Source organism: Epinephelus lanceolatus, chromosome 13 (assembly GCF_041903045.1).
Source record: "Epinephelus lanceolatus isolate andai-2023 chromosome 13, ASM4190304v1, whole genome shotgun sequence".
Taxonomy (NCBI): domain Eukaryota; kingdom Metazoa; phylum Chordata; class Actinopteri; order Perciformes; family Serranidae; genus Epinephelus; species Epinephelus lanceolatus.
This window is the reverse complement of record NC_135746.1, coordinates 23606763-23632062: the sequence shown is the minus strand read 5'-3', so window position 1 is coordinate 23632062 and position 25300 is coordinate 23606763. Positions and strand designations below refer to the sequence as shown.

The following is a 25300-nucleotide window of genomic DNA, read 5'->3' as shown; positions in this document are numbered from 1 at the left end:
TCATATTTTTTCCATCATTAGAGAAGATTTTAGGAATAAAAGAGCCGAAGAAATGCTGATTACGAGTGGAATCAATCATCTTTTATAGCTTGTGTGCACTGACCCCAGAAGAGCCAGCGTCCTTCTGTCTCAGCTTTGACACTGATGTTTGTGTCCATCATTTAGAGGATTTTAATGAGGACCCACACCTGTGGAGGACCTGTGGAATTTTAATCATTAAAAAAAAATCTAATTGGACTTTTTTTACTTTATTTTTTAACAAACTGTCTCTCATCCTCATTTCTTTTGTGTGAATTCAATTTCACACAAAAGCCAGAGCTGAGAAATGAGTGGCTATTTTGCTGGGTGAATAAAACACCAGTGGTTCAGGCGATGCACTAATAAGGTAGTGTGGTTTTAAGAACAGGCTGTGATTCATTTTCTCAGCTCAGTAGACTAAAGTAACATCAAACAAGCAACACCAGAACAGCCTGTCCCTCACAGCTTCCAACATGTGCCTATAAATATAAGCTCTCCCCATATGAGAGCACAACCTTATTACCTGCAGGCAGACCACAGCGAGCCTAGAGTTGTGTGAATATCCACTTAACAACGCTGCATCCGTCCTTTCTGCAAATTCCTAGCGCCTTTTATTGGACATACTGTACAGACTGTGTGTCAATTCTCCGAGAAAAACGACGACAAAGAAGCAATACTGTTGTCTGCTCAGAGCGGGAAGAAGCAACAGAGGACAAACACCATACTGACAAAACAGAAACAAAGACAATCTTCAAAGTTCACCGTCTACCACATCAAACCTTTTGCCATGTAAATACGCTGAAGTTGAGGTTCTGAGGGTGTTTATACATGGTAGGACATGAATAGCGACACAAAGTTTCTGTCGTGGAGTGTCAACAACCTTCAAGAACTTGCAGATATTCTATGAAAAGTTAGGAAAAATATTTCTTTGAGAAGGCAGGGAACAGCTCCAGAGAAATACATTAATGCTTGTTCCACCTTCCGAAGGCCTCATTGCATGGGAGGATTATGGTCTCATTAAAAAAATATATATAATGGTAGTCTCCTTTATTTTACATGGCAGACGAATGTATCCTTGTTTTGTGACTAATAGGAGCTCGGGCATCTGGAGGGAGCACGGAGTAGAACTGCTGCTCCTTTATAAGGAAAGGGGTCAGTTGAGGTGGTTCGGGTCTGATCAGGATGCCTCCTGGGCACCTCTTGTTAGAGGTGTTTCGGGCACAGCCCACTGGTAGGAGGCCCCGAGGCAGACCCAGAACACACTGGAGGGATTACATATCTCATTTGGCCTGGGAACACCTTGCGGCCCGAGGAGAAGCTGGAAAGCGTTGTTGGGGAGAGGGATGTCTGGGGTGTTTTGCTCAGCTTGCTGCCCCCACAACCTGGGTTTGGATAAGTGGTTAAAAATGGATGGATGGATGGATGGATGGATGGATGGATGTTGCACACTGACAGGGAACCATCCTCCCACTCTGCTCATCAGTGTAACACAATATAGGTGTGTAAGCTACTGCTGATGATGACCCTGACAAAGACCTGTGTTGGCCGTAATGTGTTGGTCATTTTAAATGCATTCTGCCATGTAAAAAAAAAAAGGCTTTTTAATTTTGCACAAACCTTATGGTGCGTCTTGAATTTTCTTTTGAATAGTTTAAGTTTTCAATTTAGCATTAACATCACAACCTATTCCCTCCAAACTGACTCTCTTGTCACCAAGATATCTCAGCCATTGCACCCGGATGTTACTATTAGCATACAATAGAGCCAGTTCAGAGCTTACAGCGAGTCCACAATGAAGGTAATGTTTCCATATATTTAAAAACTGGCTGCCAAGTCTTTAAAAAGACATATCTGTTTTTCAGGACATAGGTGATCTTCACTAGAGGCATACAAATCATCATTTTTGATGTCCACTTTGATATAGAGAGGGGGGAATTTGACTTCCAGGTCAATGCAATGCACTTCCTGGAAACAGTAAGAGCTATATCAATACATTTCCTGGAGCTCTGATTTAGTTTTAAATTTGTAACATTTCCTCTGAGAAAAAGTCCTGGACCTAATGGAATTGGTGTGTCTGTAATATTAGTGAGTGTGTAACACAAATCATATCAAAATGTTATAACTTTCGTGCAGTGCCACATCTGAAACAAAACTGCAGGATTATAGCGGTGTAATTAGGTACAGTTGATGGAGAAAATTGTAGTTAACCAATCTAATCTGGCATTTACAGTGGCAAACAATCTATTCTGACACAAGTCAGACCATAAATCTTTATTGAAAGTAATACCAATGTCAGATTCCCACCTCTCTCTTCATCTGTGTACATTATGTTTTGGGCATTTTTCAATCCTTATTACACAAATCCTGCTAATAAATTGCCTTGAACCTTTGTTACTGTAAGACAGTTCCTCCACCTTTGTCAGGACAGGTAGGGTCATTTGTTCCCCCAGACTTTTTCTAATGAAGGCTCTAAATTGTGTTTGTTGGATTGGTTTTAAGGAGCATTTTATATTTTTACTGAGACCATATTCTAGCCATACACTGAGCCTTTGACATGATGGATCGAGCACAGTACACCAGAAGTATCCAAAGAGCACCTGTGGGTGATCACAAGTTTCAAGGTTTCTTCATTAGCACAAAAGGGTAACTTTATTATGCAGATGGGAAATTCAGAATGCCAAACAAAGACATCACAGCAATAGAAATTTAAAGGAAATCGAAAATGAATTAGGCTCCAGAGTAATCCATTGCAAATTGCTCTGGTAATGTCAGGCGAATACTGTTATGCTTTACTGTTGTTTAATATGATTAGGTGAAGCATTAATGACAGCGCATCTCTAAGTTTCCCTTCCCAGTGGTGTCCCTGCTGACTGGAAAGAAGTTCCAGTGACTGGCAGGAAGGGCTGCATGTGTTAGGGCAGCACTAACATTATATATGATAATGACAAATACAGCAATGTTTAATTCAAACCTGACTGCACCTGTCGAGTTTCACAGTTTCTAGAAAGAGTGGGTCCAAGCAGGAAGAGGTATGAAATCACAGAATGCACCAAGACCCTCTCATTTCCAATGTAACACATACACACACACACACACGGCGGTCACTGATTGAATTACACTTAGGATAAATGAATTAGTCTCTTTAAATTAGACTCCAGCACAATATGTTCTGTTGAGACTAACCTCTAAATTATTCTAGTGGGTGGTGCTGGTTGTTTAACAGATGGGCCACAACAGAGCAAGAACTCTGATGAACTCTAAAGAGACAACATGCCACCGTCATTCATCTCAACTCTTAAGCAATTCAGGACCACATCACAGATAAGGCTGCGTTTTTCTATATCCGTCAACAAAGTCCTTCAAAAAGACAAAAAACAGCTATGTGTTAGTTTGTCTCTCAGTACTTTCTGACTTCCCCTCCCTGATGGGGCACTCAACCCCAAGTCTGCTTGTTGCAACTGAAGACATAAATCTCCTGGCCTCACTGGCAGTAACTCCAGGAGATATGATTTTTCTTATGAAGCCCAAGACTACAAATTTTCCCCAGAGGGCTTTCCAATCTGTACAACACTTTCAACACCTGGTAGTGGGATGAATTATTTACGAAATCAGGTAGTTTGAGATTTTTGTAAATTAGGAAAATATAAAAACACAGCAAGCTTGATCTTTCAAGGGACAACTTTTCTGTATCAACACATTCTCCACATACAATTATTCTACATAACGACTCATGAATATTAGAAGGGATGCACCGATTTATCGACCAAACACTAGTATCGGCCGATATACACCTTGTTGACTGCAATCAGGCTATCAGCAAATGAGATTACATTCACCGATGGCAGTGGCTGATGCTTCTCTGTTGCTCATAGACAATAGAAAACATGCTGGGGATGAACAGAGAACTTGTATTTCAGGTATTTCTGATGCATTTGTGAGTTTGAAGTTAGTAGAGCAAAGAATAAGTTGTTCTTTATCCCACTCACACACACACACACACACACACACACACACACACACACACGCTTCCTTTTCTTTGACTTACTGATCTTGTTTAGAGATTATAAGACTTTATACCGTATACCAAGAGATAAGTCTCTTGGTTTTTATCTTTTTTAATAACTTAAGCTCTGTATTTTACTGCTTTAATGTTCAAATTTGAAGAGAAAACAGTATATCCTATTCCCAACACAGCGCATACACTGCAGTCGAGTGATGACTCACACCTAGTATACCGTGTCTCTCCCATGACTGGAGAAATAAGGCGTCAATACTCAGCGAGACTCTTCAAGAAGCTGGAGGAAAATGGGGGTGAAGGACAAGAGGCTCCCGGCAGCAGAGGAAGAGCTCGGCAGCATCACTCAACGTACACATTTAAGTGCAAAACTTTCCAGCAACACTCTCAAGCATCTGCAGATAATGGCAGTCGATTACACACATCTGCAGCATCCTGGTCAGGGGCCAAATCTTCACTCTGCTCGCCTCACTCTTACAGGAAATTAAGGCGCTGGTATGTAAAATTCTGAAATTGACTGCAGCCATTAAATATTCACCAGCACACTGCACATTTGCACCAGCCAGAGACACAGTCCTTCACAGCAGACTGGTGGAATACTAAAACCATTTTTACCCCTCAATGCTAGCTTTTGGCAACACAGCAGTAAAACAAGAGAAAACAAACAAATTCATCCCGAAATGTGACAGGAAAGAAAAAATGCCTCATTGCATTATTTACTCGGCATTGGACACAGTCATCCTGCTCAGTCTGCGTCTCTCTCAGTGAAGCTATTTTACAGCTCCACAGTCCACATCTCCACCGCTAAATGAGAAGTCAAGTTGATTAGCCATACGAAGGTACAGTAATTAGAACCTAATGAGAAACAGATGTCATGTTAGCGGCACTCCTCTCAGTCTTCACTAACAAGACCGGAAGGTAAATTAACACTCTGATACCCTTAAAATGATGGACACAAACTGACTGTATTGACTATCAAAGAAGCCTAATGAATAGGATGAGAAGCCAATCAGTCTAGTCAGAGACACAAAGAGCAATACCTGTATTGACAGAAGAAGACAAGGAGTCATTTATTTTGAAGAAAAGCCACAAACAATAGACTCACCGTGTGCCATCGGCTTTCCAGCTGACTTTGTATGGATTCTGTTCCAGGAAACGAAGGTTTTGTCTGTCCATGGACACGGGCTGAGCACCAGGGAAACCAGACCTGCAACAACAATGAACACACACATCTTTTATTTGTGTTTCTAACAGACATTGATTTGTTGATCACAGGCTCTCACCACTCTGTCCTTATGTATTATTTGACTTCTAGATATGGTGTTTACATGAGCACGGAAAATTCATACTGCCCATACACATGAAAAAATACTAGTAACCCTGTCACTGATTACTGCAGTCTATTTGCAAAGGCGCATGATGTTTACAAAAAATATAAAACAGCAATGGGAGATGAAAGTGACAGCTAATATTTAGCACTACATTTTACATATTTAAACATTACCACTTGACCATCAAACTGCTAATTTCTTCACTGCTTTGATCACCAACAGCTGTCTGCTCTGAGAGCATACGCGTCCCTCACTTTCTCTCAACCATACACACACACACACACACAACAAACTGACGTTGCTCCTGAAAGCACCTACGTACACAAAAATCTCTTGGTGTAGTCATGGACTCAAACCTAAATTGGTGCTGCTTGAGTTCTCACTAAGACCCAGAAAATGGATCACATCACGCCAGTTCTGAGGTCTTAACGCTGACTTCCTGTCTTTGAGAGAATCTCCTTCAAAATACTACTGCTGGTTTATAAAGCTGAATGGTTTAGGGTCCACATACATCTCTGATCTTCTGCTGCAGTATGAACCATCTAGACCTCTCAGGCCATCTGGGACAAGTCTGCTTTGTGTCTCCAGAGTCAAGACTAAACACGGAGAAGCAGCGTTTAGTTTTTATGCACCATTTATCTGGAACAAACTGCCAGAAAACTGCAGCAACTAAAACTTCTTTTAAATCAAGGAAGACTCACGTAGACTCTTCTGTTCGCCACTGCCTTTTATTAAATCAAATATTTATTCATTTCTTACACTGTACCGTAACTTTTATTCTTGTATTTTATACCTGTCTTAGTCTTGTTTTTACTTTCTATTCTCTGGCTCTTTCATGGCGTTTTTATTGTATTTAAATGTCCTTTTGATATGTTTTTGTTCTGCATTTTGTCTCAATGACTGTGGTGTTTTATGCAAAGTAATTTGAACTGCCTTGTTGTCAAAATGTACTATATATATATAAAAACTTAACTTCCCTTACACTACTCTGAAAACACTGTTCTCCACACCAGTGCCAGCCTGTCACTGTCACTGTAACTCCCATTAGGTACCAAAAGAAAACTCAGTGTCTTCATCACTCCAGAAGTGAGATATTCTTCTGTTACGTCAACTGGCTGAAGCCGAGCCTGCACAGGTAGTCAGAGGTGCTCAACATGAATAGATCCAACACTATCCTGGTTTCTTTCAGGGCACTCAAGGTAGCATATTGGGGTTTCTCATGAACCAGATGAGAGCTTATTCCTGTTTCTGAAAGCAGGACATGGTGTTTACATGCTCAAACAAATACACAGGATACTCCAAAAACCAGATCTTGAATGGGTTATTCATGTCCATGTAAAGGCACTCAATAAGAGCCATGCATAAACGCTCTCAAGTTTTAAGACTTGGTGTTAGCCTGCAATTACTAAAGAGAGCTCCAGACGTCTCCTCGGTCAGCTGAAAAATGATACAAGGTTTGTACACTACCCATACTCCTATACAACGTGAAAAGGTCTGTGAAATAATGGATTGTGTTGTAAAGTGTAATTGCTCCAAAACATTAACATGTAACAATTATAAAATGCTATAAAACATTTTACATTAGCTGAACTATGAGATATACATTTCATAGCATTTAATGGGACCTAAATGAGTATCACTAGGTTACTATATCCTTTAACTCTGTGAAGATTTTTATGAATTACATCCTAAATTGTACTTGTAATTGTAATTATAGAAGGACATATCTTATATAAGCATTCTTCTTGTATGTTTCAATATACCCCAGGAAGAGGAGTTGTTGCTGAGCATCCCAGTAAACAACTAACTGAATCAAATATTACACTGGTGACACAGTGGTGACGGGTACGAGGCTGAATCTCTATCAGCTAACAATCAAACAGCAGCTGGTAGAGATGGATGAGATTTTAATCTGTGTACTGCTTTTAAGAGTTGGCAGAGACTCTATAGTACCTTTTCTGTTTGGATTTACCCAAAACAAAAATGTTTTCATTGTCTGTTGAATTCACTGTGCTGCTGGTACATCTGCCCTTTTGTTAACTTGGCGCATGGACTCGTCATTTCAGGTTGGCATAAGTGACGTGCTGTTTTGTGTGCCAATTTCAGATGGAGTGAAAACCACGCCCAACTGAAAAAAAAATTAGAATTACCCCCTCACGCTTTTATGCCTTCGCGAACTGGACAAGCTACAGTTATAGTTTACATCCATGTTTGTACGGACTCATGTGTAGCCATGACAGATGACAGTGCTTCAAATATGTATGTTGCTTCAAAGCTATCGCAGAGGATCTATACAATCAGCAGTTTCAAGATGGACACCCAAGATTAGTGTCACCAGTTCAATATCAGACTAAATGTCTCCCATTCTGTTCCTGAGATATGACACTGAATGATGACCAGAAAAGTCATTTTATCCTGTTAGACATTTGTGTGATTTTTGTCATAATTAGTGTATGAATTCTTGAGTGATGGCCAGAAACATGTTTTGTGAGGTCTTGGTAGCTTTGTCCTTTGATTACCAAAATCTAATCAGTTCACTGTTGAGTCCAAGTGGGAGTTTGTGCCAAATTGAAAGAAATTCCCTTAAGATGTTCTTAAAATATCACAATAACCAGAATTAGTTAGACAAGTTACAATGACCTTGACCTATGGCCACCAAAATGTAATCAGTTAATTATTCAGTCCAAGTGGACGTTTGTGCCAAATTTGAAGAAATTCCCTCAAGATGTTCTTGAGATATCGCATTCACAAGAATAACATGGACAAGTTTAAGGTGACCTTAAACTCTTGAAATATTGCATTCAAGAGAATGGGACTGATGGATGAACGGAGAGATAGATGAATGGATAACGGATGGACAGCCCAAAAATAAAATGCCTCTGGCCACGGCTGTCGCTGGCATGCTGGCATGGGGATTAAAAAAAAAAAAAAAAGCTGTGCCAGTCTACTTTTTAAGTGCACTCCCAGTGCATCAGAGCCACTGGTCTGCACTCAGGAATGGCACTTACACTTTGCTAAAGTTACTGTGTGCTTCCTTATAAAAAAAGATTTGATGTTCTTCTTTTTACAAAGATTTTTTGGACTCATAAGTTATCCTTCTTGACCTCACACAGAATTATAAAACATCTCTTCAACAATGTGTTTGTTATGTGTTAAATAAAGAGTTAGACAGGTGTGGATGGTTAGGGCATTAATGCAGTGCGAAATGTTTGTTCTACACACTACAGACCTCCAGAAATAATACATTAATAACAACATTTGGATCTCATTATGTTAACAGATACCAACCATAGCAGGCACAACAAAAAAACAACAATTTTGGAAACAGCAGGAAGTGGAAACAGCAGCGTGGACTGTTCCTTCTGCTGTGACAACACACAACAATAGAGCTGACTCTGACTCTCTGCAACTTCTTTAAAAAAAAAAAAAAAAAAAAAAAAAAAAAAAAGCTGCAGCCGCATATTTCTCCAGAGAGGAAAAATCTATTCCTGACTCTGCCACCTGTCTCAAAGTGTCAAGATCTTAAAAATAAATAAATAAAATTTACAACAAATGACTCACTCACAACACAGCACACCCGCATATATGTGTACACAGACCCACACAACTTCCAGAGGGGCATGAGGAGAGTAACAGGAGAGTCTTACTTGTCCCACTCGGCCATCCCCTGACACATTCTTTGGATCTCTCCTAGTTTGGGTTGTGTGGTGACCTGCGTGACGCCTTTTACCGAGATGCCTTCAAGGAATACTGCACCCTGGGAGGAAAAAATAAGAGAAGAAAACCAGAAGGTTGAACTTGGCTTGAATTTAAAGAGACACTCATAGCCTCCTACACATACGAGAAAAACATTTTAAATCCCTGTGATACTTCGCAAACAGCTGCTGCTTTGCTTTGTGAATCCCTGTGTGCAGAGGCTAGAGATATTATAAATCCAGTTTTTCTTTTGACCTTTCCACTTTTAAAACCACCCTCACTCAAATTATTTTATGAATCCACCTCATAAACCCCGTTCCTCTGCCTCATCTCCCAGGAAACTTGACTCTACCGCTGCCTCTCTCCTCACCCCCTCACTACCTTCACCCCTATACTCCTGTTTATGCAGATATCTGCTTTGAGACAAACATTGCCAACATCTGTGGCACTCCATTTTCTATTTGAAATGATTCATGCTCATCTACCTCATTTTTTAATCTCACCCATTTGTCTTTTGACTTAATCTCCCCCCCCCCCTCACTCTGAGTCCTTCTAACTGGTATAATATGATAATATACACCAATGGGAAGAGAAACAGATGTCGTATGATAACATATGTCACCCAAAGTGCCATCGGTGCATATGCTTTTAGTATGAATGGCTGCCGTGAGAAGAGGACACCCCCATCATCGTCATATAAATCTTATTCTCTGTCATTTGATCTAGAAGGGGGTTTTACTCTCAGTTCTCATAAGGTGTGAACGTGTATTTTGTACAAATTGTACAAAACAATCTCAAGCAGATGTTAAATGTAATGAAGATATGGCTGGGCAACACAGCTGAGTCATTATCACGATATTACCAAGAATATTTTCTGGTATTGATTCATGTTATGATGACAAATGTATTCAAAATCAAATAAAATAATCCAACTAATATTCAAGGTAATGAACTGTGTTCTACTGTTAGCCTTTACATGAAACCAGAGGGTCTTTATTTGTAACAGCGTGTCTACACAGGAGGCCTTGGGAGCTCTCACGATTAGTCAGTTAGCCAAATGAGAAGACTGTTTATCATTAGTTAATCATTTCACTCTTTTTTTTTTTTGAGCAAAACTGACATACATTCACCAGTTCCAGCTTCTAAAATGTGAGGATTTGTTTCTTTTCTGAGCCGAATGTGATAGTAAACTGGAATTCTTTGTGTTATGGACTGTTGATCAGATAAAACGAGACTTTTAAACATGCTACTTGGGCTCTGAGAAACTGTGATGTATATTTTTTTAACCCCGTCTGGAGGGGATCATGCATTCAAATGTGTATGAGTGCGTGTATCTGTATGTCCACAGCAAATCTCGCACACTACTGGACCCATCAGCCTAACATTTTTTGTGCACTTTTATGACTGTATGCTCAAGGACATCTTACGGTTGTGGTGATTCACATTTGTTGACTATATAATCCTCTCAAATGGCTGTTATGCACCGCAAGTGATCAATTATTGCGTCAGTTATATTAATGTTGGTAAATTCTTTTGCTGGCATTTTCACATTGAATTTGACACTTTACATCACTGGTGTTTATGCATTGTTCTTGTCCAGATTTGCATGCCAAGCTAAGACTATTGCATATATTCAATCAAGCATTACAGCAGTGGTTGTTTAAAACATTCAATAATGTCAGCCAGCTGCTGAAACGCTTTTGTTGATTAACACATCACTTATGGTGACAATACACTGGCCAACTTTTTGGGACACATGACAAGGTAATGTGCTTGCCAAGAGCAATTAAAGGGATTTTCAACCAGCTTTGTGTCATAACAGTGTGGGTAGCATGTGTAAATAAACTGTGGTAAACTTCTCTCCATCTCATCAGAGCCCAGATCTCCCTGTTCATCTCCCAGCTCAAATTTGCTGGCACAAGGGCTATTGCTTGAACTACCGATTGTATTTCTGCATTTTCGTATACCCGCCACCACGGACACAAAGAGTAGAGAAGCGGATCTGGAGAGACTCACCCATCTTTGTGTGTCTTTCAAACTCAGACCTAACTCAGATTAAACCGTAGAACTATAAAAAAAAAAACAAATTATGTTTCTGTTTTCTTCCCTAAAATGTCAGAAACATATTATGGTGCACTGTTTGGCTGTAATACGAGATTTTATAAAGATTTTGTTACTGTGCAAATTTCCCCCTTTAAATGCTTTCAGAAACATGTTTAAGCTTACCGTTAAATTGTATTACAAAATAATTTATTACCAGCTAGCTACCATCTTGTTTGCTGTGTCAAAACGGACAAGCTTGCAATACGTTATTCACTTGTGAGAGCATTATTGGTCCAGTATGGAGCAGTGCATTCTGGTAGTTGTAGGTTTGCTACCTCTTGAGCAAAAGCGAATGCCACCGCCCATTTTTCTCGGGTTTCTCTGGACATATAGCACCAGTTTTGAAAGTACATGCTTCTGTCTACTGCACAGACAGCCTAGTTTTATGTAAAGACCGTCTTTCCAGCATTGAAATACTTTTTTAGCATACTGAATGAATACCATTGTAAATTTTGAACAAAGTCACATAGCAAAATGCCTTTCCAGATATAAGGAGCCTTACCTAGTCTATTGTAGGCCACTTTTTGCCCTTTGTCATTGCTTAAAAACTGACGTCCATAGAAAAGTTCAGTATCATTTTGAACCTGAGCATCTGCAGATTAATTCCACTACTGTCATGCACACGCACTGAACACACAATCAACATGCTCCCAGACACACCTGGCAGAGATTTTGACATTTTATCTCCATTTGGCTTATCAAGAAAATAAATAGAAGACTAATGAATGATGAAAACAATCATTAGGTGGAGCCCTCGGCTGAGGTGGCCAGCAGAAGTTTGTAGAAAGATATGCTCATATCACTACAACAGGCAATATCACCGCAATTAGCTACTTATCAGTGCTTCTTCTTGAATGGTTTAAACATACTGCAGCAGAGACCCCAGAGACAGACTGATTCTTTTGTCTCCTCTTTCACCTCTAATATCTCTAACCTAGCAGGATGGAGAAACTTTCCCAACACAAACTGTAGCCATGTGTACGTGTATTAATCCATGTATGTACTATCCAAGATGGCAGAGCAGTGTTTCTATTTTTCATATCAAGTGTTTCATCCAAGCAGATTTTATGGCCCTGAGAAGGACTCCAGCCTGAAGCTCTGCAGGCATTGTCTGATTTGATAGTGTGCCACCTTTTCTCTACTTTTGAACAGAATTCATGATGTTTCTTTTCATAACGGCCAACTGGCGGCAAACCAGTCTGACTCCAAGGCAGGCCACTCAAGAGCCAGAGACAGTGCTTTTTAATGACACTGAGGTGATGCAGTCTGGAAGAGTTACTGCTGCTGTTCTCTCTTCTGGTCTCTTCCCTGTAGAACAGTCCACTGTGTAATAACTCCTCTGTTAGACTGGCCTTGATTCAGGTTTTCAGTAAGCTCTGTGCTATAAAAGTGATAAATAAGTATCAACTATTGGCATTTTGATGTGGTTATAATTCGCACAAATGTTTCACATCAACAAGTCTAAGTTCTGATTTACTTCCTACTGTTCACACACTGTTGCTTTTGCCTTTTCATAGGCTCTACACTGGCGATACTATTTGAATTTGAGCTTCTTTTAACTACCTAATTAGTCTGGATGAGAGCATCGGCTCAATGTAAACAGAAGGAAACCTCATTATATGCAACTGGAGATGATTCAACCCCTCTAATTTCACCTTTAGCTTTACATAAAGATGGGGAGACGGCTTTAATCAAAAACAAAATTACACCTTTGCCAGCAGCTGAGGGGATGGAAAGTGTCACGTCCTCTAAATCGGAACATCAAATTGACTGGGTTATTACATATAGTTGAACATAAAAGCCTCATCACTCAGAAGAGAAGCCTCCCTACAGACCCTACATCACCCAGCGTGAGGTCCATGTCATGCAGAAAGGGATTTTCTACTTAACAGTCCATTTCCTGGAGCCCCCCCCCCCCCCCGTATGTCTCACCAGTTTTAGCTTCTCTTTCTTTCGTTTGCCAGGCGCTGACCCGGAGGAGCTGGGGCCCGACTCCTGGCTGACAGCGTTACCGTCATCGTCCATCTCCCCATCGTCGTCGTCGAAGCACCACTCAGGGAGCGCAGGGGCAGGGGGCGCGTCCTCCTCGTCACCATAGCGACGGAAAAGCTCTTTGAGGTACTCTCCCTTGTAGATCCCCGGGGCCCGGGCCTGGGAGAACGCAGCCACAGCTGCCTCGATGCTGATAAGAGGCAGCAAACACAGATAGGAAATATTTTAAAAAGCTTGATTTTGTTTTTTATGTTAGTATACTTTTTATACTTTTTTTAAGCTCTTTATTTACTGTATTTCTCATTTGATCCGTTTATCATAACTAGAATTGGAGAAATGATTGATTATCCCAATAGGTGCTGATTCATTTTTCAAGTACTTTTTCCCGAGCAAAAACTCAAAACATTTTGATGATCTCAGGGTCTCAAATGTGAGAATCTGCTGCATTTTTATGTGCTACATTATTATAGTAAATTGAATTGGGGCTACAGCTAAGGACAACTTCCATTATACAGTACATTAACCTGACAGTTACTTTCTCAATCTCATTTTAGTCATTAGTGAAACTTGTGAAAAAAGCCCCCATTACAATTTTCTGCAGCCCAAAGTAAAGCCATTAAATGTTTTGTTATGTCCAAGCAACAGTCCAAAACTCAAAGACAGTCAATTTCCGATAACATAAAACAGAAAAGCAATAATTTCTCACACTGGAGAGGCTGAAAAGAGGGCATTGGGCAACAGTTAACTGATTGTCCAAATAGTTGCCCATTAATCTTAATCGACTAACTGCTCTGGCTCTAAATGGAAACTTTCAGGGTTTTAAACTCTGGGTCAGAAAGAACAAGCATCCCAATATGTTATTTCCATGGCCTCGGTAAGCTCAATCAATGTAAGTTAAAATGAGCTACTCTCTCTCAAAGCCAGAAACCATAAAAGTAAGTCTCAAACTTGTGATGTCATTAAGTATAAAGTCTGGAGCTGCTCAATAGACAGTGAAAGGGAGCCTGATTATGTGAACCAACAGAATGTTTGTTTTCTTTTTTTATACCCCAATGAGCTTTATTCTATCATAGTGTTCTCAGGTCTGAGGCAGAAAATGATGTCCATAGAGACCAGATCACAATGTTTATTTACAACAACTTCTGGGCAAAAAATATCCCCTGCGTCACATGCATACAATGTAGTAGCGCTGAACAAAAGGGGAGTGGAGAAGGGTTCTGGTTTTTCAGATTTTTATCTGTGAAGAGCAGACATGCTCTGGGACGGCTCTGGACTAGCTGGCTCTGGCTCTGTTATTTCAAAGTGTATACATCCCATTCATCACGAGTGCATGTTTGATGCTTTCATATCTCATTGATAACAAGTAAGGCTGGAGACCTAATTTACCTGTTGGGCCGCAGACTAAAGAAAAAGACGGCTTGAGTTCGCTCAAAAGCAGCAGTTAAGCAGGTTTATACTTTTGCGTTGAATCTATGGAACAGGCTCTGAGTAGACACATACCCTACGCCCTAACCTGACATGTACCTCCCCTGGAAAGGCAACTACATGTCGTGGCAACGCAGACCTCCTGTCTATTTTTGTAAACTGAAAAACCATTTCCCTCAGTGGAAACAAAGCTTTTATTTACTTTCATTTCACAGATAAGAAACAATAAATTGTGAAGACAATAAAATCCCCACAAAAAACACACAACATTTGAAATCAGGTGTGTGATTTATCCTGCCTTCACAGGAATGCTGCTAGGCTGCTAGGCTATGGACATCACAATGATGATTACGTCACATCCAGAGCCCGGTAACTTTACAGGAACCTTCCTCCTACTCCGCCCTCTCAGTGGAGACACGGCGGTTGAGAGGGCCGAGCAAGAGGACGTTCCTGTAGTAGTTCCTGCCCCCCAAATAGTACCAGGAACTTCTTCAGTGAAAATGGGCCTAATGTCAGATAGGTCAGACCACGGTGTTTAACTATACATCTTTAAACATTACAGTTATGGCTGATGTCACAGTGATACACCCTGAACTCAGAACATCACCCTGGGTGTCATCTATGACATGTCTCCCAAATCATTGTCTGTGGAGTAGCTCCAGACTTTATACTTCATGACATCAAAAATTTGAATTTGGGCACTCTAGTTTTTGAATTGGGAAGAGAGCTGTTCATGTTTACTACTATTTTTGGACTGTCTTAGACCATAGGAATAACATGTAAGAATTTTGAAAATGGATGTACTTTCCCCTTTAAAGACATTACCTTGGGCTCTAGGAAATAATTATGGCCATTTGTTTTTATTTTCAGTAGTCAAAATAATCTTCAGTCGCAGCTTTTATCTTATCTCACTTCATGTTCAGGGCAGGTTATTTTCAATGAACAGCCAATTCAAAAAATGCACCAGTTTTGATCATTTGATAGTAAAATAATCTTGCAACGCTTGATACTGTACGAGGGCTGCAAATGCTCTCAGAATATTCATTACACAGGAAGTAGTGGGCGGTGGGAGGGTTTTATCCAGCCTACATGTCGACAGCTTCCAGGGATTCTGCCTTCCCAGACTGCTGCTCCACCTCCGACTAAAGACACATCCTCGCCCTCCCCTCGGCTCAGCTGTTGTAAATTATTTCACATCTCTGTCGAGGGGTGACGAGCTCGGTCACCGCTAACCAGCCAGCTTCTTTGTGAAGCCTGTGTTGATTTGAACCGACAGTGCAACTTCTCGTGCCGTCACAGGTACAGAAAATATCAGGAGAAGACGGGATTATCAGCTAAAAAGACACTGACAGGGGCGAGACACTTTGAAACCAGAGTAATGATCTGAGCCACTTGGAGGGTGCTGTGTTGTATGGTTTGTGTTGTCGTGTGAGACAGCGTGTGAAGACTGTGAGGCTGCACTCGCAGTAGTATGAGTGATCGAAGGCCTTTACCTCCAGTCCATCTTCTCCACCAGGTATGCACATATCAGAAAGCCTGTCCTGTTGAAGCCATGCGTGCAGTGAACACCTTCAGGAGGAAAAAAGAGGCAGGACAGAGGTGAAGAACCAAAAATCCCATGTCTAAATCTTAGACATTTCCCAATCTATCTGTTCCTCTATCTAATTTAATGCAGCATTGTGTATGCGTGGTGTCAGTCAGTATTTCAATAACCCTGTGGTTTAGAATTGATTTTTCAAATGTGTTTCCCTCTCACATCGAAAACTCAGTCATCTTTAAGATGTACTGGGACCAAGTTTTGAGCAAGGGTGTCAAGTCATAAGCCAAGAAAGACTCCCAAGCAGATCCCTCTCTCCTTAGGGGGGATATCCTTCCTCCATACCGACATTAAAAACCAGCCACACACACAGAAGACACCCACAGATTGATGAAACATCCAGGCAGGTAGAGAGTGCGTTTAAAGGGCACAGGAAAAGCAAAAATCAGCTCTTTATTTTGAAGTAAATTGCCTGTAAAGCGCAATCTGCCTCCCTAAAGGCACAAAAAAAGCCCCCTGAAGATTTAAGTCATATTTGTTCACCACTTCAAGAAAAAATTCTAATAAACATAGCAACAAATGTGACATTTTCACAAACAAGCAGGTGCACAGCCGAGTTCAAAACTACACAAAATAAAACCATCAGACTCATATTTCCCCAGCAAAGGAAGTTTGCCCGGCAACGCCAACGCTAATGAAGATGAAACGAACCAACGTCAGAGGACGGGGAATCGCATTTACCAGCCCAACTGTCTAATTTGGACATGTGTACCACAGAGACAACAAAGCCTAATCACCAGCTGGCTAAAGACAGGACATCGCTGAGATGACATTCACACATTCTGCTCTGACGTTTGAGCAATTTGATTTACAAGCCAGGCAGCAGTTAGAACAGAGCTTGACGGGGTTATCAGATGCTGGAGCAAGGTATAAGAGAGCACCCTGCTGTTAATACTGGGAAAGTGCATCCTCTAAATCCATGAGTCCATGATAAGAATCCATCAGGATGCCTTTAGGCACAGTGTCACAACAAAACATACAATTAAGTAATTAAATATAATTACTTGGGGATTGAGATCTGCAGACATCTCATTTTCATTTTTTTATTTGACACTAGCACAATCATTTAAAGCTGGATTTCTGAGATCAATATCAATATTGATATTTGAGAGTTTGAAGCTGATAACAATGAGGCTTGGGCTCTATCAAGGGTATTAAGAAATCCCAATGGCGTGATTATCAATACCATCAAAAATATAGACGCTCCTCTTTCTGTTAAACTGGTATGGAGATGCTGTATTGAGACGATGTGTTGTAATGTACTGCACATGGCACTAGAGGTCAGTCTCTACTGATGGAACAGGCAAAGATGGCAACTGAGAGTGGTGGGGATAACGTTACAAGACTAGCAAAAAGCGGGTTAGCAATAGCAGAGAGAGAGAGTGGGTGGAGAAACATCAGAAGAGCCAGAATATTTTCACATCTAACTCAGTGGATTAAGGGTACATTTCGACCAAACCAGAGTTGGTAATTGTCGAAACAGCCGACTAACCAAGACGGTTTTGATGAGTTTTGTCTTACTTCCATTGAGTTTGAACTAAGTGTGTTTAACTATAGCCCCGTTTCCACCAAACACTTTCAGTATGGTACCTGTGGATTCCAAAAGTAACCCTTCAGACATGGTAACTTGACCCTAGTGTTTCCACCGCAAACAGTACTCAACTCTTCAATGTTGTCACTTACTGTTGCATCCAACACTCACTGTATTTCCTCATTACATTATAGTCCACAGAACGAGGCTGCACGCCGACATTTTCAGAACAAAATAAAACAGGCTGCAGTGAGAGTCTCTCTACATGGTATATTCAAAAATAGCAGGTTTGTGCATTTAGTCATATAAAAACTAAAGTGATGGTCAATGTTGTCACAGTGAAATTTAAAGTGTGTGTTGATGGATTCACGTAGTCAACTCATGCATTGAGTAACATTACAAGTTAACGTTCCACCTTGAAAGTCACCGGCAGTCAGCCCTACGAATTAAGGGTTTTTTTATTTGCTCAGTCTACAGATGCTGCAAGAGGCAGCAAAACATCCTTTCATTTTATAGTTACAGTTTACTAATAAAACTCTCCACGGTATGAACAGTGGTTACATGAGCCTCAAAACCAGCCACAGCTCAACCCTGAGCAAAGTGACCATCCTCTATTGACCAATCAGACTGCAGTGTTCACAGCTCCACCTTTTAGTTCCAGATCTGTGTGCTAGGTACCCCAACAGAGGGGGGACCAAAAATGGGGACGGTACGGAATGGTTCCATTGGTACCATCCACAACTTTTCACAGTGGAAACTAAAAAAATGCATACCGAACTGAACTGAAGCGTACTGCTCAATGGAAACGGGGCTTATGAGTTCTCAAGGCAGTTAAGCAAGTCTTAGTTTGGTGAAAGAGAGAAGCTTGAATTTACAGAGTGTAGGGTGCTTTTTTAAGTTTTATTTTTAACTTATACAATACTGATATAGGTCTATTTGATGTTTTTTTTAAGGTACATTCAAGCAGGATGTGTGAGAATAATCTTGTCAGTGCTCTCTTGTAGAACAAATACTGTATGTAATGGTGACACGGTTTCTAAATAACCTTACACCTTGCTTAGCTGATACATGAGACTTGAATGCACTGCAAAGTACACCTTGTAGAGATGTCTCGCAGCTGTGTTGGAAACTATTTACACATTCATGAAGAGCAATCACCATTTACATAAATTACATCCCAACTCATGTTAACGTACTGATAAACAACGATAAAGTGAGTGATGTTAAACGCACCCCAAACTTCAGTATTTACATGAAGTTAAAAATACAACACAGTTGAAACAACAGTGCAAAAACCTGCCCACATACAAACATCTCCAGAACTTTCCCTTCTGAACCAAAGTGCATTTAGTCAGGGTTTATTGTCTACTGGTGTCCTTTCACCTCAAAATCACCTACACAGTGTTCACTGGGAGAGGAGTGTTGTTTCTCATGTGAAACTCCCACACTTATAAAACCAACAACATAGTGACTTGCACGACACTGTTTTGTTTTTTAAGGAGGTTGGTGTGAGAGCCATGCGCTCATGGAAATGTACAACTTAAACGTGACATGTGAGCAAACCCTAGGAGGGCCAATTAACCTCCAGCTACTACATGGAGCTACTCTGTGACCATCGGCAGAGGAGTAGTTGTACTGGGAAGGTGCCTGATGTTAAAGAGTGGGACTCTATGAATATAAATCATGCAAAGTGGAAGGGAGAAAAAAACATTTTTTAATAAAACGTGTAACCTCTCGACCATTTGCAGCAGTCAATTTTAGAGTAAGGCTGCACTCTGCTGGACAAATGAGGTACTGCAACTAGTGGTTCAGTTTAGACTTGCACTCTGTAATTGTTTAATAAAATAAATCATAATTAAAAGTCCATTTAATAGCATTTTTGTAGATTCCTCAATACAAAAATGAGCTTTCTCACCTAAAGTAAATGTAGTGTGTAGACGACACAGTTTAAATGCATAATAACTGGGTGTTAAACCATGTGTCACAGAAGCAAAGCAAGCACGTTAGCTCATGACTGAGTACAACATGTGGAGCCAATGAGGAAAAACAGTTCTGTTAACAACTACTAGTTGCAGAATGATGTTAGCTATTACAGCCCATAAGGAAAAATGGCTATAAAGACAGACATTTCTTTACAAGCCTGTCTTAGTGAACCTCAGCTACTTCAGATGAAAAGAATAACCCTTACTATTTAAGAAGTCAAAAAAAAAGGTCCTTTTACAAGGGAATACAGTTGCCAGAATTTGAAGAATACCACACAGCAACCACAGCAAAAATATTATTAAAAATATATGGTCACTGTTATGACATTAATATTTCCAAGTATGTGTTTTTATTTACAAAATACTTCTAATTGAAGGGAATATTCCTGAGAAGATCACGACTTATTTTACAGCTAATTCACGTTTACTTTCATACTTAACTCATAAATCATCAGATCGTCATCCTCTTAAATGTCTGACTTGTAAATCACTTGTACAATTTAGTGTATTGCTCTTTATCTTTCCCTAGTTTTAAATTCTTAATAACTTTGTGAAAATCTTATAAGGTGGAGGCTTTAAGTGAGCCCTCTCAGTTATTTGCCTCACCCTGCACTGTATTTCATTATTCATTCTTCCATTTTTGTGTTTTAATTGTGCAAAATAATAAACTACAACTGTGAACTAAGCTACAGAGTATGCCAGCACACTTTAGGCTACGTGTTCGTATAGTATAGCTCCATAATAAGTTATTCAGAAATGTATAAAGAGTGCAGTATAATTTTGGTCATTACTGCAAAATAAGAGAGCCAAGGTAATTATTTTAGAAATAAGACAGAAGTGTTTCAGGTGCTCGTACTTAAGATTCAAGGTTTTTTAAATGTTCCTACAGCATTAAGATTCATACTGAGTGGGATAAATGGAAGCTTGAATGTCTAAGGAGAGAAAACTGTGGGGGTAATTAAAAAAAACAAACATAAAAACAAAATCTAACTGAGTTATTGTTGAGGCAAAGCTGTTCCAACAGTCTGTGGAAATTATAAAGTGCAAACTCATTTACAGCACTGGCTTTTTTACACTCATTGAGATTCTACTTTTGTATATCTTCATATTCTTCTACGAGCAATTCATGGATTTCAGCCACATTGATATCTTTAAGAGTTAAAAATGGAGATAGACGTAGGGGCAAAACTCATCATTTCCAAATATTAAAAAACTGACTCACAAGAAACTGCAGTCAAACCATTCAAAGAGGTGTAAAACACAGCGCTAAAATAAACTAGTGCAGTGACAGCTATTATTTCCTCTCATGTACCACAGATTCAATAACCTAAAAAACACACAATACATTTAGCAACAATATTTTTGATAGTATTCCTGAAAAGTATTTAAGCTTTCGATACCACATCATACTCACAGTCAGATAAACATCTCAGACTTGTGCAGAAAATACAAATCATCTGCAAGACGCACATAACCTGTTACTGATATGCTGTAAATGTTGAGCTGTGCTTACCTATCAATTCTGCGGGATTCTTCTCGACATAGTGTTCACAGAGCCTGATGAACATTGCGGTCGCGTCTTTCGAAGGGCATTCTCCATGGCTAAACAAAGACAATAGCACTGGTCTTAGTACATCACCACCGAATAAACTGCACCACAATTACTTAACACATGACAGCGAATTTACGCGTACCCTTTACACTGAACCTTCACATATTTTATGCCTTCTTTTTCAATGTCGTTGCGGTCATAAAAGCGTGTAGTGTTCGTCAAATCCACAAGCAAACCCATTTTCACCTGAGGAGAGACAAAAATGACACAGTGAGTCATGTTTTTTTTTTTTTTTTTACTTCAAAATTACTTAGAACTTGAGTATTCACTGAGTCACTTACTTTTAAACTTTTTAAGTAGTTGGACAGCATGCTAGGATGAAATCTGTTCTCCTCTGCAACTTGGTCATCATATCTGGGACCCAACATCGTTTTCATTGGCAGGAATTTACCTATGAGGGAAAATAAAGTCATAATGCACAAGTAATGAACTTAGTGTGAACTTAATGAACTTCACTCTGTACTCTGAGGAGGGACCCTGGAGGCTGATGCATTGGTTATTTGCTTATGACATGACTTGGACTCAACTCACACTCAAGTCACAAATTTGACAACTTTAGAGTTGACTTGACAGAATCAAAAACAACTTGCACAACTTTTACACCAATGACTGATGACTTCACCTGGACTTGAACCTTTTTCACTTGAAAATACTTGTTACTTTCTCCATAACCCGAAGATTTAAAAGTATGTTATTTAAAAAGTGTGCCACAAATCAATCATTTCCCTTCATTTTTTTTTTTTTTTTTTTTTAAATCAGCTATAACTAATACTATTCATTCCCAGCAAGCTGACATAAAATGCCCCAGACGATCCATCTTCCTTGAATGAATCCAACAGCATCCAATAAAACTGCCACAGATAACCACAAGAAACTAATGTAACTTTACTGGGGACCATCTGGAAAAAAAATATAACAAAGATAATTTTGTTTGTGTACTAAAATGATGTGGTGGTCAACTAAAAACTTAAAGCAGTCATGATTTCTGTACCTTTTATTTATTATAACTCTCTTGTTTTAATGGCATTATTGTTGAGGAGCGCATCACGACTTGTTTAGGACTCTAAACTCAAAGTTTAGGACCTGGGACTTGACTTAGGACTTAATTTGGGACTTGACTTGGGACGTGAAACTCTTGGTTTGGGACTTGATAGGGGACCTGACAGTCTTTAGTTGGGATTTGAGTGCAAAGACTTGCCACACAGTGACTTGGTTAGCTCACCCAAAGCTTAACTTCTTTACAGGATGATTTAATCATTAATTCATTAATAATTCTACAAAATAAAGTGTAATATACTGTAAAATGTTGTTGATGATTACCACACTTTATCATACCGAGTAAAAGCCTAAAAACACTAACAGGACTGTTACAAATCAAGGAGGAGGTGCGTCCTGTGGCGGTGTTAAATTGAGCGTGAAACAGCACATAAATAGCATTTGTTGACATAGTTATGGTGGTTGACATCCAATAAAACGTTGGACCCAAGTACTAATTTTAAATGTGATGTGAGATCCAAGTAAACATGTTGTCACACAGGGCTTTAATGGATATCGACCTCTACACAGCTTCATGCACAACCATGCTACAGCCACGGTTTGTTTTGACACGTGATGCTTCCACAGTGAAGCTAGCCAGCTCTGTAGCACTTCTCTGATGCACTTTTACGAGTGGAAAATAAATGGACAAAACAAGTCCACAAACGCAGCTTTTGTTTAGAGTTGAATTACAGTTATTATCTGGGAAAAAAGCACAGATGTCTGCGAGCAGCTGGGCTTTGACAGCCCGTTAGTCACAAGTGCAGAGTTAGCTAAACAAAGCGCGCCTGAACACAGTGTCGCACCAAAGTCCATTTGAAAATATGGCAAATTAAGTTTGTCACGCTACAGTTGGAAAACGTACCAGCATTTTAAAGATAGTCTAAAATAATTTGGTTTATTGTGTTCTTCCAATAACATCGGCATCCAAGTCAACACCAAACTTCGCGTAATTTAAACAAAATGCTGTAAATTTAGACAGCACTGTTAGCCAATGTCTCAATGTTATGACACCTTGCAATTTTTGTGTAACTGAAAATGGACAAAAATGTCAAAGTGATGCTTGTTGCCAGCAGGACGTTTGGAAAATTAAAATGTGGATCATAATGTTTCAGTTAAGCCACCCAGTTGTGTTAAAACAGCATGAAGGTACACTAAGTTAAGCAGCTGGTAGCAGTAGCACTACCTAAATTAAACCGGCGGTTAATCTGCCGTTGTTTTCTTACCTGCCACAGGTTGTCCTCTTCTGGGACAATTCCGCCACCGAGGAGGGGGTCCGGTGTGTGACATGCTGAGCAGAAGTTTGAATCGTTGATAATAATTACAGCCTTGCCTAGCTAGCCTGTGGCTTGATGCTCCCTCTCAGACCGCAGTGATCCCCGGCTGTCGTTCACTCACGCACCGCGGACTCTGGGCCCTTTAGCTACTAATGCAGGAGAATCATCCAACAAGTTTAAGCCCAGTCAACTTTATGACGGGCCGGCGGGTAATTATACGAAACATAGGTTACTGTGACTCACGGCTGATTAGCATCCCCAAAATGGTGTTATCTTTAAAGTCTGTTCTCCTGAAATCCAGTTAATTAGCAATTAGCTAGCATAACGTCATTCAAACACCAAACGAGCTAGCTAGCTAGAGCTAAACTAGCTAGCCTTCTTCTTCTGGGTATTATCTGTAATTCTGACGGCATCCGGCGCCACACCGCCACCTGCAGGTGTAGACGAGGAAGGGTATAACACGAAAATAAATCAATGCAGCTCATTCATGGATATTATTCCTCTGAAGTCTCCTCTGCAAATAAACTAATGAGACCATTGATTTATGTTTTTGTGAACTGGACTCTGAAGATTTATTCATTCTGGAACGTCCCCAATCTCACAAATTTTGGGAAGTTGCCAGCAGTGCCAGACCTAGCACTTTCAGTGCCCTGGGCAGGCGCCCCCAACCCACTCCAGAAAAATGTATTATTTATTTTCATTGCCTTCACCCTATGTATCATTTTGTCACATGGTTTACTGAGATCTTATTGAGGGTCCCAGGACTAAAGGATGAGACTCTAAATTGACCTTTCGCTAAGCCCGCCCCTTAGTGATGGTCCAACAAGTTGTTGGAGTAAGCATGGAGCACACTTTGTAACTAACTGCACTCCCTGAAGAAATATTATCATATTTTTAGAAGAACAAAACAGTGATTCCAGAGAGAAGCAGACAGAGGGGTCTACAGTCTGTGTTTGAAGGATATATCCAGGATGTCAAACTGACTCAGCAGCAACAACAGGTTAAAAAGACAAAGATAGTTAGAAGCTAAAGCTGAACTATAGGCTACAGATCACAGTGTAAAAGTGAACCACCACATCACTGCTGATCGCCACACAAGACAATGAATATAAAGGGAAACTTTGCTGATATTGAACCAGCTGTGTGGCATCACAGTGTGTGCAGATGAACGGTGTTTGGCTTCACCCCTCTGCCGCTGCCAGCAATCGGACCTCCGTTGGAAGTCAAACAACGTTCATCTGCATACACTGTGATGACACAGAGCTGGTTGAATATCAGCAAAGTTTCCCTGCTTCCCTTCACTGGTTCCTGTACAGCAGGGTCGGGGGTTTTTTCACTGTTATAATCATTAAAAAGCAAAAGCAGCATGTGTATACATTCAGTAGGCTATATCTTCAGTAGCTAGCTAGCTAACCCTACACTTTTCAGGGTCTGATTTTGGTTTTGGAACAGGGAAGAAACGTATATCTTTTTCCAACCTCTCCAGGTAACGAGTATCATTAATACACGACGTGCCCCAGACACAACATTTAGCTCCAAATCCACAAAACCAGCCTGAAAATGAAGGAAATCTGGAACGATTGCATCAGAGTCAATGGAGCACAGATGTGTTGTTGTCGGACCCTGGTTGTTGTACTGCGCCCCAGATGGCTTTTGCCTTTTAATTTTCTCTTCCTCTAATGCTCT

The 25300-nt window shown here is 40.1% G+C and overlaps 1 protein-coding gene across 1 annotated transcript in view; it reads right to left on the bottom strand.

The window, feature by feature from the left end:
- Positions 1 to 23977, bottom strand: part of rngtt (RNA guanylyltransferase and 5'-phosphatase) — a 147291-nt gene extending 123314 nt beyond the window's left edge. The window contains exons 1-8 of the mRNA XM_033648885.2: positions 23564 to 23977; positions 21584 to 21693; positions 21385 to 21488; positions 21204 to 21292; positions 16074 to 16149; positions 13096 to 13345; positions 9012 to 9121; positions 5139 to 5240 (exon numbers count right to left, since the gene is read on the bottom strand). Of these exons, the coding sequence (XP_033504776.1) occupies positions 5139 to 5240; positions 9012 to 9121; positions 13096 to 13345; positions 16074 to 16149; positions 21204 to 21292; positions 21385 to 21488; positions 21584 to 21693; positions 23564 to 23627 (905 nt within the window). The 5' untranslated portion in view covers positions 23628 to 23977. The remainder of the gene's footprint in view (positions 1 to 5138; positions 5241 to 9011; positions 9122 to 13095; positions 13346 to 16073; positions 16150 to 21203; positions 21293 to 21384; positions 21489 to 21583; positions 21694 to 23563) is intronic.
- Between the last annotated feature and the right edge of the window lie 1323 nt (positions 23978 to 25300).